The sequence below is a fragment of the Saccopteryx leptura genome, chromosome 5 (assembly GCF_036850995.1).
Source record: "Saccopteryx leptura isolate mSacLep1 chromosome 5, mSacLep1_pri_phased_curated, whole genome shotgun sequence".
Taxonomy (NCBI): Eukaryota; Metazoa; Chordata; class Mammalia; order Chiroptera; family Emballonuridae; genus Saccopteryx; species Saccopteryx leptura.
In genome coordinates, this window is record NC_089507.1 from 209,813,476 (window position 1) to 209,827,152 (window position 13,677).

Here is a 13,677-nt window from a genome sequence, read left to right on the forward strand (position 1 = left end):
TTGTCTTTGGTCTCCTCTCCAAACATTCAGCAAATCAACATGGCCAGCCGCTGCCTTAGCAGTTGGGATGTTTTAGAGGCGATGTGTTGAAATGCCAACACCAGCCTCTGGTTCAGCGTGGGACGGGGACAGTTGAATGCTGAATATGCAAAGGAACCTGGCCACACCTGTCACAACCCTCCCTGATGTCGCAGAGGGCACCGGCACATTTTTAAGCATGACTATTTTGTGTTATTGACGACGAGAATAAACACACTTTGAAATGTAACCTATGCGATTCTGCTTCCTGAATCAATCAGAGGCGGGGCCAGGAGACAGAGAAAGGCATAGGTAGGCGTGGATGCTCCCTGCAGCTGGCCCAGGTGGGCGAGAACCAGATATGAGACCCGCTGAGCCAAGGAGCTGCATTCTGGGCGTGGAGACCAAGCCTATAGACCAGTGGTTCCCAACCCTGACTGTGCCTTTAAATCACCCAGTGCCCAGACAACACCCCAGACCAGCACTGCAGGGCCAGCCTTGGGAAGCACTGTCGGAGTGTCGTTAGGTGGCCAGGGTTCAGAGATTGCACAAAAGTTTTCAAGGGTGGGGCGGGAATGCATGGATTTGCGCTGACATTCTTCACAGGGCCCTGCTGGGAGGGGCCGCCTGCATTGCTGAGAGGGCTGGAGGAGACGGAGGGACGGCCCGTGACCTCTGCGATGACACATGCTCCCAAACGACCGGAAGGAAGGTCAGGCGCAGCCCATCGCCGCGGGAAGCAGCAGAGTGGCCACCCCACCGGATGGTAACACATTTCAGAGAGCTTGCCGTCATCTGAATGTGAGGATTCCTTTTAGAATTCTCTAGCTCCAACGTTCTCAAAACAAACAAACAAGCGAGAGGATAATCCCGGGGCCCCTGTCCCTACGTGACGGCGACTGGCTGACGCCAAGTGTTGACAGACCCTTCAAACGGGCTTCCAGCGGGCAGTGCGCCCCGGAGACCTGCCCTGACCCTTCCTTTGAACAGTGTCATACATGTTAGCGTGTCCCCTGCCTGAGTCACTTAAGCAGATTATTCTCTATACTGGGCAATGTGTCAGCTGATACGGTGGCCACTAGTCACGTGTGGCTACCGAGCACTTGAAATGTGGTTAGAATGACAGAAGGACTGATTTTTAAAAAAAAAATTCATTCTAACTAATTTAAATTCAAGATGGATGCTACATTCAGTTACTCGAAAACTTGGCCATGTGCATCTACTCTGCAGATGCTTAGTTAGGCCTTGCCCGAGAACCACTGAATGGGAAACTCTGGGAGTGGGCAGAGCAGTCTGGGTTGAAACAAGTCTTCCGGGCGGGTGAGTCTGATGCACCGGTCTAACCCAGCTTCCCCGGGGGGCGGGGTGGGGGGCAGCTGATTAAGCTTTGGAGAAGCAGTATGAACGAGTGGCTGTGGTAGGCAGAATACCCCTCCCGTCCTACCTTACCCTCACCCCCCCCCCCCCAAAACAAAGGTGCTCAGGACACAATCCCTGGACTCTGTGAACATGTTGTGCTACGCGGCATGGGGGATTAAGGTGCAGGTGGAATATGGTTACTGATCACTGACCCCGAGGGGGGTCAGGGCATCTTGGCCTCTCTGGGTGGGCCCCGTGTAATCACAGGGGCACGGGAGGCGGAGGGTGAGGACCGGGGAGACGGTCGTGTGGGAAGGACTCGGCCGGCCACTGCTGGCTCTGAGGCCGGAAGGGGTCGCCCTCTAAGGGAGGCAGGTGGCCTCTGGAAGCTGGATGGTGGAATCTCCCCTAGAGTCGCCAAAAAGAACCAGAACCCTACCAACACCTTGATTTTAGCCCAGGGAGACTCACGGTGGCCTCCAGGCCGCAGAACACTAAGATAATACATCTGTATTGCTTAAGACACCAAAGTGGCGGCAATTTGTTAGGGCAGCGACATGAGACATTTAACAGGGTGGCTAACGGCCCCGCCCTGGAGTCAGGCTGTCTAGGTCCGGGTCTGTCCTCCTGATGTGTGGCCACGGGGGAAAGTATCGTCTTCTTCCCTCTCCCACCCTACAGAATGGAGGTGATGATGAGAGTAGTACACACAAGGTTGTAAGGATGCGATACATGCAAGCATTCGGCCCATAGTAAGTGCTCTAACAAATACTTTAAAGCAACGCTGTGCACACCTGAGACGGAGCAAACAGCCCAAGGGACAGAGCAGTAACCAGAGTGGGATGGGGCTGGGGAGAGAAGGCTTCCTGGAGGAGGTGATGTTGCAACTCAGTTTTGAAGGAATGTCAGGGAGGGAGGGACACAGGCAGAGCTCACAGGAAGGGGAGCAGGTGACTATGGTGGTCAGAATGGTGGGTGGATAGGAGGCTGCTTTAGTGTTTGATGAGAAGGAAGTCAGGAAGAAATAAGGGGGCGGAGGAGAACATCTCCCCAAACAAACTATCATCTGGAAGCTATGACCGAAAATGCCTGAGGTTCGATTAACAGCAAACTCTAAAACTTCTGCATAACAAAAACACCACAGACAAATGAACAAAACCAGCGTCAGTGGAGAGAAAATATCTGCAAGAAAAGATAGAGCGTTACTACCTAGTCTATACCAAGAGTTCCTAGGAATCTATAAGGAAGGAAATTATGCCCTCCAAAATCCAACAGAAAAAGTAAACAGCAGAGAGGGATCAACAGTCACTGAAGAAAAAATACAGAATACTCGATAGGAAAGGACGGCGGAAGCTCACAAGTCATCAGGGAAGCGCAAATTAAAACCAGGAACTATGTATTTTCATCTGCTAGATTGGCAAGCACCGAAACGAATGAGGATACCCAGGGTTGATAAGTGACAGGACAGGACACGCTCACGTTCTCTAAGCATCTGCTGGCCAAGCTGGGGGGGGGGGGGGATCAGCAATGCCTGGGTTGGGGCAGGCGGGTGACAGGGGTGGAGATTCCCAGAGTCAGGAAGGGAGCAGCCTAAGCCCACTGTGTAATTAGAGCCTTTTCCCTCTGCTCCCTTGTGAGGCAGGAGAGGGAGCAGGAAGCCCTGTCAGGAGGGACCTGCCCTTTTGGGATTGCAAGGGACAGCCAGGCCAGTAGTCAGGTCCCTCCTGGGGAGAGGATTTGCCTGCAAGGGCCTTTCCGGCAAAGCTGCAGCCTGTCCCCGGATCCTCCAGTCCCCAGACTGCAGCACCAGGTGGCAGTCCGTGGTGGGGGTTGGGAAGACTTGACTGTGACTATGATTAGAACGACTGGGTTGTACACCTGAAACTACCAGAATATTATGTGTCAACTGTAACTGAGAAATAAAAAAGAATTTAAAGTAAAAAAAACAAACAACTAATCACACACTTTGCAAATAAAGGAATGGGCTCAGAGACGTTGGTAAGTAGAGGGTTTGAAGCTCAAATGCAGGTCTTTCTACCGCTCTGAGCACCAGGAGGCCTTGGGCTCCCCATATCACATGGAAATACACCTGAGCACCAGGAGGCCTTGGGCTCCCCATATCACATGGAAATACACCTGAGCACCAGGAGGCCTTGGGCTCCCCATATCACATGGAAATACACCTGAGCACCAGGAGGCCTTGGGCTCACCGTATCACATGGAAATACACCTGAGCACCAGGAGGCCTTGGGTTCATCACCGTATCACATGGAAATACACCTGAGCACCAGGAGGCCTTGGGTTCATCACCGTATCACATGGAAATACACCTGAGCACCAGGAGGCCTTGGGCTCCCCATATCACATGGAAATACACCTGAGCAGCAGGGGGCCTTGGGCTCCCCATATCACATGGAAATACACCTGAGCACCAGGAGGCCTTGGGTTCATCACCATATCACATGGAAATACACCTGAGCACCAGGAGGCCTTGGGCTCCCCATATCACATGGAAATACACCTGAGCACCAGGGGGCCTTGGGCTCATCACCACATCACATGGAAATACACCTGAGCACCAGGGGGCCTTGGGCTCATCACCGTATCACATGGAAATACACCTGAGCACCAGGAGGCCTTGGGCTCACCGTATCACATGGAAATACACCTGAGCACCAGGGGGCCTTGGGCTCATCACCACATCACATGGAAATACACCTGAGCACCAGGAGGCCTTGGGCTCATCACCATATCACATGGAAATACACCTGAGCACCAGGAGGCCTTGGGTTCATCACCACATCACATGGAAATACACCTGAGCACCAGGAGGCCTTGGGCTCATCACCACATCACATGGAAATACACCTGAGCACCAGGGGGCCTTGGGCTCATCACCGTATCACATGGAAATACACCTGAGCACCAGGAGGCCTTGGGCTCCCCGTATCACATGGAAATACACCTGAGCACCAGGAGGCCTTGGGCTCCCCGTATCACATGGAAATACACCTGAGCACCAGGGGGCCTTGGGCTCCCCATATCACATGGAAATACACCTGAGCACCAGGAGGCCTTGGGCTCCCCATATCACATGGAAATACACCTGTACTGGTAAGAGTCAGCTCCCAATTGTACTGGCCAAGAGTTTGCTTAAAGGCTCTACTCACAGTAAAAAAAAAAAAAATATATATATATATATATATATATAATGTGTGTGTGTGTATATATATATATATATATATATATGATTGGATAAAGAAGATGTGGCACATACACACTATGGAATACTACTCAGCTATAAGAAATGATGACATCGGATCATTTACAACAAAATGGTGGGATCTTGATAACATTATACGGAGTGAAATAAGCAAATCAGAAAAAACCAAGAACTGCATGATTCCATACATTGGTGGGACATAAACAGGAGACTAAGAGATATGGACAAGAGTGTGGTGGTTACGGAGGGGGGAAGGGAAGGAGGGAGAGGGGGAGGGAGAGGGGGAGGGGAAGGGGCACAAAGAAAAACTAGATAGAAGGTGACGAGGACAATCTGACTTTGGGTGATGGGTATGCAACATAATTGAATGACAAGATAACCTGGACATGTCTTCTTTGAATATATGTACCCTGATTTATTGATATCACCCCATTAAAATTAATAAAACTTTATGTATAAAAAAAAAAAAAAGATATTCTGATGTGACCCGAAAAAAAAAAAAGTCAGCTCCCGAACCTTTCCCTTGGACCGCCATGTCTGGCATGTAATGTACAGACCTCTTTACTCCCACTGCACTAAGGTCTTCTCATGCATTCACTTCATTTTTACCTCTGACGAGGCAGGAGCTGTCATTTGCAGCCATTTCCTGTTCTGCGCAGAAAAGGAAACTGAAGCTCAGAGAAGTTAGTTAACTCCCTCAGAGTCCTACAGCCACGAAGGGGTGCAACTGGGCTTCGAGAAGCAGTCTGTCCTCTACCATTGATACATTTAAATGGTGTGCAGGTGATCCAATCTGGGCTCGAGGTCACATACAGGGCTGTGTGTTTGGGGGCTTAAAGATACATTGATACCTGGAAAGCTAGGTTGACATTCAAGTGGCTGAGCCTGTTATTAAGGGACTCTTTCCTTCGGTCTTCCTGCCTTTTTAATCTATTAGCCTGTGAAAAGACGTTCATCTACACCAGTGGTGGTCAACCTGGTCCCTACCGCCCACTAGTGGGTGTTCCGGCTTTCATGGTGGGTGGTAGCGGAGCAACCAAAGTATAAATAAAAAGATAGATTTAACTATAATAAGTTGTTTTATAAAGATTTATTCTGCCAAACAGCAAAAATCCGACATAAAGTACTTGGTAAGTAATTATTATTATATGCTTTAACTTGCTGTAACTCTGCTTTATAAATTTTATAAAGTTACTTCCCTACTTTATAAATCACCATTACTGTGGAACCAGTGAGCGGTTAGAAAATTTACTACTAACAGAGATACACAAGTGGGCGGTAGGTATAAAATGGTTGACTACCCCTGATCTAGACTAACAAGAAAAGTGAATTAAAACAAGATACAATTAGCCTGACCAGGCAGTGTCGCAGTGGATAAAGTGTTGGGCTGGGATGCAGAGGGCCCAGGTTTGAAACCCCGAGGTCGCCAGCTTGAGCGCGAGCTCATCTGGTTTGAGCAAAGCTCACCAGCTTGGACCCAAGGTCGCTGGCTCGAGCAAGGGGTTACTTGGTCTGCTGTAACCCCATGGTCAAGGCACATATGAGAAAGCAATCAATGAACAACTAAGGTGTCGCAATGAAAAACTAATGATTGATGCTTCTTATCTCTCTCCATTCCTGTCTGTCTATCCCTCTCTCTGACTCTCTCTGTGTCTCTATAAAAAAACAACAACAAAACAAAACAAGATACAATTAGCAAACACTAAAAAGAGCCAAACTGCCCTGTCAAGATTGTCAAGAATATAAACAAACAAAAGCTGGCACCCACTAAGAGAGTCTGTAATTGGATACAACCTTCCTGGGAAACCACTTTCCAATGTGTTTCAAAGTGTTTGGATGCAATGATTTCTATTCTGGGATATTTATCCTAAGGGTAAGTGCCCAAAGGTATGTCTCCAAGACAATGTAATATAGTTCATACAAATAGCAACCTACGCCCAAAGAAAAGGAAACAATCTAAAAGTCCATCACAGGAGGGGAATTCACTAAAGTACAGTTAAAATGAAACATTATGCCGCCTTTAAAGAGAATAATATAGATCTCTGTATTTCCTTGAAAAGATATTTTCACAGGGAATACTACAAACACAAAATGCTACAGGTATAGAAGTGTTACACACATGAATTAGATCATACATCTTTTCCTCATACATTTATGTAAATATATAGTATATTTATGAAGCACAAAGTCTGATAGGATTTACACTGAACTGTTCGCAGCTCCTATTCTTGTGTGTTGGCAGTGGGAGGGAGAGATGGATTTCACTTGCTATTTTTTTTTTGCATTTTTATAGCAATCATGAATTAAAAGAAAATATATTTTGATTTAGGAGTGAGGTTGGAGAGAATGCCTTACAGAGTCACCTTGCTAAGGTTGGGTCATGAAGACCCCTCCCAAGGGCAACATTGCTTTATTTTAAGATTCAGTCCAGGCCCGTGGCTGGTTGGCTCAGTGGTAGAGCATTGGCCTAGTGTGTGGAAGTCCAGGGTTCAATCCTCGGCCAGTGCATACAGAAGCACCCATCTGCTCTCTACTCTTTCCCCTCTCCTTTCTCTCTATCTCTCTCTTCCCTTCCTGCAGCCAAGGCTCCATTGGAGCAAAGTTGGCCCGGGCACTGAGGATGGCTCCATGGCCTCTGACTCAGGTGCAGAATGGCCCCAGTTACAGCGGAGCAACGCCCCAGATGGGCAGAGCATCACCCCCTGGTGGGCATGCCTGGGTGGATCCCAGTCAGGCACATGTGAGAGACTGTCTTTTTGCCTCTCCACTTCTCACTTCAGAAAAATAAAAAAAGATAAAAAATTCAGTCCACATAGAGTGAGAACTCGGTGTCCCATTCACTCTATGGGAAGTTCCATTTGATGACAACACCCCTGACTCTCTAGTCAGTCACCCCTGCTCAGACCTTTCTGATCAGCATTTAGGCCCAGCCTGTGCACATCCTAAGGGCTGGGAGCATCTCATTCACCCCCATGTCCCCATGCCCATCATGGGACTTCACGTACAGACAGTGAGCATTTCATCCATCGAACCAGCATTTCGTGAGCACTTACAATGCCCTCGGTGCTGGAAATGGACCAGTGAACAAAACAGATATGGCCTGGCATCTGGGAGCTTATGCTGTTGAATAAATAAATGGTTGACAGTGAGTGTGAGTGACCAGTGAGATGAGCGAACTTCAGAGGGGAGGAAGAACTGACCCAGTGACCTTGTCACCCGATACACGCCAGGCCCGGCCCGGCCCGGAGCAGACAAACCAGCCCTGTCTCAGGGAAGTAGTTTCCACATTATTTTTTTTGGCAGTGGAATCGTTTTTCAATAAACAAAACAGAGAACAATGATGCCATTGTAAACCCACAAATTCAATTTAAGGCATTTACGGATCAAGCGATCTATAGGATCTTGTGGCCAAAAAGCATTTGGGGTAGAACACACTCGGGGGAGGTGATGCCTTCACTCAGTTTTCAATACTCAAAACTATAATCACGACGGAATTCCGAGGAAAGGCTTACAGGACTCTGGGAGTTTGAAAAACTATTGTTCTGGAAGTTAAGAGTGTTATTTTTGTTATGTTTGAAGGAACAAAGGGAATGCAACAAAATTCATTTGTTCATCCATCCAGTAAGCATAGAGCACATTCAGTGGGTCAGGTACGCTTATAGGGAAGTCGGTATTAAAGGCCTCGGGGGTCACAAGGAACCAAGAAATTGAGGGAGGACAGGGGAGCAGCCATGATAGAGAGGTAGGTAGGTTGGTGGGTGGATGGGTAAAGAGAGAGAGAGAGAGAGAGAGAAGCAGGTAAACGTGTCAGTGGCTTATTGAGATGGATAAAATAAAATCCTAGGTCCTGAGTAGTTTTTGCGGAGGATGGGACGGAGCCCCGCAGCCACAGACGCTCAGTGAACATGCTGAGTGAGGGAAATGAGCAGAGCACCCCAGCTGCAGACACGCAGTGAACATGCTGAGTGAGGGAAATAAGCCCCCTGCCTCTCCCCCAGCCTCGCCGTCACTCCCGCATCAGGGTGCTCTGTGGGCGCCGTTGTTCTAGGGTCAGAATCTCACCCTCCCCAGATCTGCTCTCCACATCCAGGCCACCCTCGGGATTCCGTCCCGGGTGGAAGTGAGGGGGACAGCGGGGGCCTCCCTGCTGTCGGCATGAACAGTGGTGGACGGCGATCGATCGGGGAGGATCTATCAAGATTCTAATTGTTCCTTTTACACTTGCAATCCCCTGTCTAGGAGTGAGTTGTACCCACAGAAATCCCCAAGCACGTTCACTGAAGAACTGCTTACAGTTGTTAAACACTGGAACCAATCTAAACGCCCGTTAGCCAGCGATTGGTTCCAAATTAACCAAAGGACATCTATAAAGTTGGATTCGGCGGGGGGCGGGGGGACATTAGAACAAATGCATTAGCTCTTTATGTTACTGACATGTAAAGGTGTCTGTAGATTTAAATGAAGGAGGGAAGCCTAGATGCACATGGGAGCCTGCTCCTCTTTGTGTAGAACTAGACAAGTATCAGTTTGCGAATGCCAAAAAATTCTTTCCGAGTGTATACGCCAAAACTGTAACAGCAGTGAGTTCTGAGGAGCAGGTGTCTGTACTTCTGCGCTGCTTGAATCTCTACAATAATCGTATTGTAACACGCTGTAATCATCCGTGGGGAGAAAGAAATGACTTTAAAAATTCTGGTCTGGCTGTCAGAGGCACCCGAGCAGGAAGGAGGAGTGACACAGTGGTCAACCCAGGTGACCACACAGCCACATTGATCCGGCCGAGATTCCATAGGTTAAGGTCCTGAGTCCCGAGCCCCAAAGAAGCCCCAGGGTCCCTAAAACTTCCTACATCCAGAAGGGGAAACAGCGCATACTGAGGGTCGCTCACAGTCTGTCATAATCCGAAAATCGGCGGCCCCTACCCGAGTCCAGGGCAGTGTGGTGTCCCAGGAAGGATCTGGGTCTGGGGCCCCAGGGACCCAGGTTTGACACATGCCTCCACCACTTGGGCCATTTACTTGGCGTCTCAGGGCTTCTGTGTCCTCGTGCGCAGGATGGGAGGGGAATTCTTGCTTCAGAGGGGTGATGTAAGAACTGAGATGGCATTCACCCCCAGCACAGAGTAGGTCTTCAAGGTGGTCCCCTCATTCTTCAGCCTTGGCCCTGAGACACTAGTGGCCCAAACCTCCCCCATCTCCTCCTGTGATTCCGGTACCTGCTGCCCAGGTCCATCCGGCGCCGGGCACAGCGCCTGGCGATGTGGGCCCGTGGGATCCGGGGACACGGTGTGGCCAGGGACACGGGGGCCAGCCTCTCCATCTGGGCGGCGGGGAGAAGGGCAGGCTCTGCCATGAGCTGGCACCTCAGAGCTCACAGGGGAGCTCCCATGTTGCTGCTGCTGCTCCCGCTGCCGCCGTGGGTCTGACTCAGTGATGTGAGCGGGAGGAAGGCTGCGTGCCCGGTTCCCAGACACCTCCTCACCAGGACAGACGTCCAACCCCCTCCCGGGCGGGGCTGGCTCAGCCAGGGCCACCTCCAGCCTCCTCCCGGGCGGGGCTGGCTCAGCCAGGGCCACCTCCAGCCTCCTCCCGGGCGGGGCTGGCTCAGCCAGGGCCACCTCCAGCCTCCTCCCGGGCGGGGCTGGCTCAGTGAGGGCCACCTCCAGCCTCCTCCCGGGCGGGGCTGGCTCAGCCAGGGCCACCTCCAGCCTCCTCCCGGGCGGGGCTGGCTCAGTGAGGGCCACCTCCAACCTCCTCCCGGGTGGGGCTGGCTCAGTGAGGGCCACCTCCAGCCTCCTCCCGGGCGGGGCTGGCTCAGCCAGGGCCACCTCCAGCCTCCTCCCGGGCGGGGCTGGCTCAGTGAGGGCCACCTCCAGCCTCCTCCCGGGCGGGGCTGGCTCAGTGAGGGCCACCTCCAGGCATCCGCACACACACGGGTGCACACACACACACACACACACAGGCACGCACACACACACACACCCTGAGCCCTGCCCACCTGCCCGCACAGCAAAGGTAAAGGAAACGGCACCTGTAAAAACCAGTCATGAAATATAAATGGTATTGCCATTATTATTACCTACAGCCGTTCAACTGGAAATGAAACTATCAATAAAGTACCTGGCTGGTGTGGATGGGGAAAAAAAAGCAGCTGTGACCCAGAGGTCTTCACCCCTCTTGGCCACACGGCCTCTGCGCCTGTGAGCAGGTCTCCCGTCTTCTCTGAGCCTTCGTTTCCTTCCCGGTGAAATGGTGACATTTGCCAGGAGACAGTAAAGCAAGCGGGCAGGAGTGTGTTGAGGGTGTGAGAGGGCAGGGCACGGGTGGGGGCAGGAAGGACGCTGAGGGAGGAGGGAAGGGAAGTGGCCGGATGTGGGGGTCCAGAAGAGCCTCCCTGGGATTTGATTTTTAGCCTGGAACGTGAAGGAACAGGGACAAGAAAGGGACGTTCCTCCTGGCTCTCTGGCTTGTGTCCTATTTCTGTATCTGTTATAGGCCAGGGGTCCCCGCCCTTGCTCTCTGGCCAGGACAGAATGCAGGGAACCCCCCACCCCAGGAGCCCTGGCCCACCCTGCCTCGACTAAGTCTCTGCTTTTATACTAAGAAGAGCAGCCCAAGGGTGGTCCTTGAGGAGGGGCTCAAGTCTATGGGTCACTACGGTCTACTTTGTCCTGGGGGACGCAAGAAGTGGAGCGCAGTAACTGGAAAGCGCCCACTGGAGCCAGAGTGCCCAGGAATAGGTCTAGTCTTGGCATCAAAGGGACGGGGCCCGCGGGGCAAAGGGCTCTCGAGAGCCCCAAGTCTCAGGCGACTCTCACTGGCTCCCACTGCAGACTGGGGCTGTGCCTTGGCCTGTGCACATCTCCCAAGAGGAGGAACTCTGAAACCGTAACACCAAGGGTTCGGGGGTCCCACTGGCGCAGAGGCCCCCCTTCCACTAGGTACGTTCAAATAGCAGTACGAGGGGGTGGAAAAGTACTTTGGGGGGAAAAGGAAGCTTTGTGTGGAAAATATGCTAGGTACTTCACATAGGTTGGATGGATGGATACAAATGGATGAAGGATGGATAGTTGAAAGTGAATGGATGTGTACATGAATGTGTGAACATGAGAGAGTGAATGTATGAATGAACGAACGAATGAATGAGTCAGTGAGCCATTAGGTGAAGGGGTGGATAAGTAAATGAGGGGATGAGTAGAGAAATAGACACTTGAGCACACGCATTCATACCTGAGGAAGTGAACTTCCAGTGCAGGACAGAACACCTAACACCCCCTCCCGTGGTGTGAGGAGCCCTCGGGAAGCAAGCAAGAGGGAGGGTGAGCAGCCCGCTCTCGAAGGAGCTGCACTTTCAGGCTTGTTTAAGGAAGCAGCGCCTCCCGGCTTCCTGCAGAGCCGCGTGGATGCGCATGAAGTGGAGCGTGTCCACGCTCCTCACTAGGGCGGCATTCCTCAGCCCTGGCTGGCCGGGTTGGGTCCCAGCCCCGGAGTATCGGCCGGGCCGGTTAGGTCACAGTGAGTGACTCAGGCCTGGCGGCCCTGCACCCTGGCCGCGGGCCAGCACCTCGCTAGGCAGCCTGCGTGTGCTCCCGCCCACCCACTCGCTGTCGCCAAGAGCATCCCACGCCCCTCGGACCCAGGAGGCTCCCCAGGGTCACATGTTATGTGCTCACATTTCCTCCCTGCCTTTCTACCCCTCTGAGCAGCTGCCACTCGCTACCACAGCACTGGCCCACCTTGTGTGATGCAGGGACTCCCAGAGGCCTGGGGCTCTGCCACTTGGGCTGTGTGACATTAGGCAAGTGCCTTAACCTCTCTGAGTCCCTGCTTCCCTATCATTTCAATGCAAACCTTGCCTGCCTCCAGGGGTGGTTGTGCGGGCTCAGCGGGCTAACACAGGCCGAGCACCGGAACTGCCCGGCACACAATGTACACCTAGCACCGTATGTCCAGGTTGCTGCCTCCAGGGGTGGCTGTGCGGGCTCAGCGGGCTAACACAGGCCGAGCACCGGAACTGCCCGGCACACAATGTACACCTAGCACCGTATGTCCAGGTTGCTGGTTCCAGCTCTGCTGATGGTGACACTGAGGCTTGAAGGGGATGGTGGTAGCGGGTGAGGCACTGGCCCTCCGGATTCCAGGGTTTAGGGGGGGCCCCAGAGACATGGCCGGGCAAGGGCTTCAAGGGCTCCAGAGACCCTCAAATGGATCCTGTGTGTCTGATGGCCCCAGCGGCGCCCCTGCGGGCTGTCCTCCCCGAGCCCTGAGCTGCTGGAGCTGGGGAGACACGTACACTTAGTGTTCTGGGTCGGCTGTGCTTCCTGCACACAGCAGCAGCGCGACCTGAACCTGTCGTCCCTCCAGCCAGGAAGAGCTCCAGCTGGCCGGGGGTGCGGGTGACTCTCCTAGCTTTTCTTGGTCAAAGCATATATAAAGAAAGGTGTGAGTGTGTGTGTGTGTGTGTGTGTGTGTGTGTGCGCGCACGCACGCGCTAGCTAGAGGGTGTACAGAGGGGCTAAGGCCAGGAGAAACAGGCACTTTTATGTACACAGCTGGTGCCTCCTTTTGGTAAGACAACTTCACCAAATCTGCAAACCGTAAATGCATCAACCTGAATTTCAACAACTTCTCCTTTCAGAACTTATCCCATGGATAGAAGCACACTTGTGTGCTAAGATCAAGGGCATTTACTGTGCAGCCTTGTCGGTAAGGACAGAAACCTCATCCACCCCAAAGGGAGCTCTCACCACTCATCAGCCCGGAGACATAGGGAGCCCCCGAGGGCTCTAGGCAGGGGGACAAAACGTTCTGATTGATGCTTTGGATGGATCGTTCAGACTAACCGGCAGGAAGGGCAGAGCAGGGGAGACCCAAGTCCAGGAGACCAGCTAAGTATACAGGCTCCATTCTCTCTCCTTGGACAGTTTAAAAGCCTTGTGGTGGCTGATGGGATGGCGGTGAGAGAGAAAGGCGGGACAGAGGTGACACCTGGGGACACCAGGGACGGTCTCTCCCCTTTACAGCCAGTGAACCCTGCTGCCTCTGGGTAGCCAGTGGGGGTGCAAGGGCAGATTGGGA

General features: G+C 52.2%; 1 protein-coding gene across 6 annotated transcripts in view; it reads right to left on the reverse strand.

Annotated features, from left to right (window-relative positions):
- ARHGAP40 (Rho GTPase activating protein 40) overlaps positions 1-10,063 on the reverse strand; it is a 29,088-nt gene extending 19,025 nt beyond the window's left edge. For all 6 annotated transcript variants that reach the window (XM_066387822.1, XM_066387824.1, XM_066387825.1 and 3 more), the window contains exon 1: positions 9,816-10,063. In XM_066387822.1, the coding sequence (XP_066243919.1) occupies positions 9,816-9,952 (137 nt within the window). In that variant the 5' untranslated portion in view covers positions 9,953-10,063. The remainder of the gene's footprint in view (positions 1-9,815) is intronic.
- Between the last annotated feature and the right edge of the window lie 3,614 nt (positions 10,064-13,677).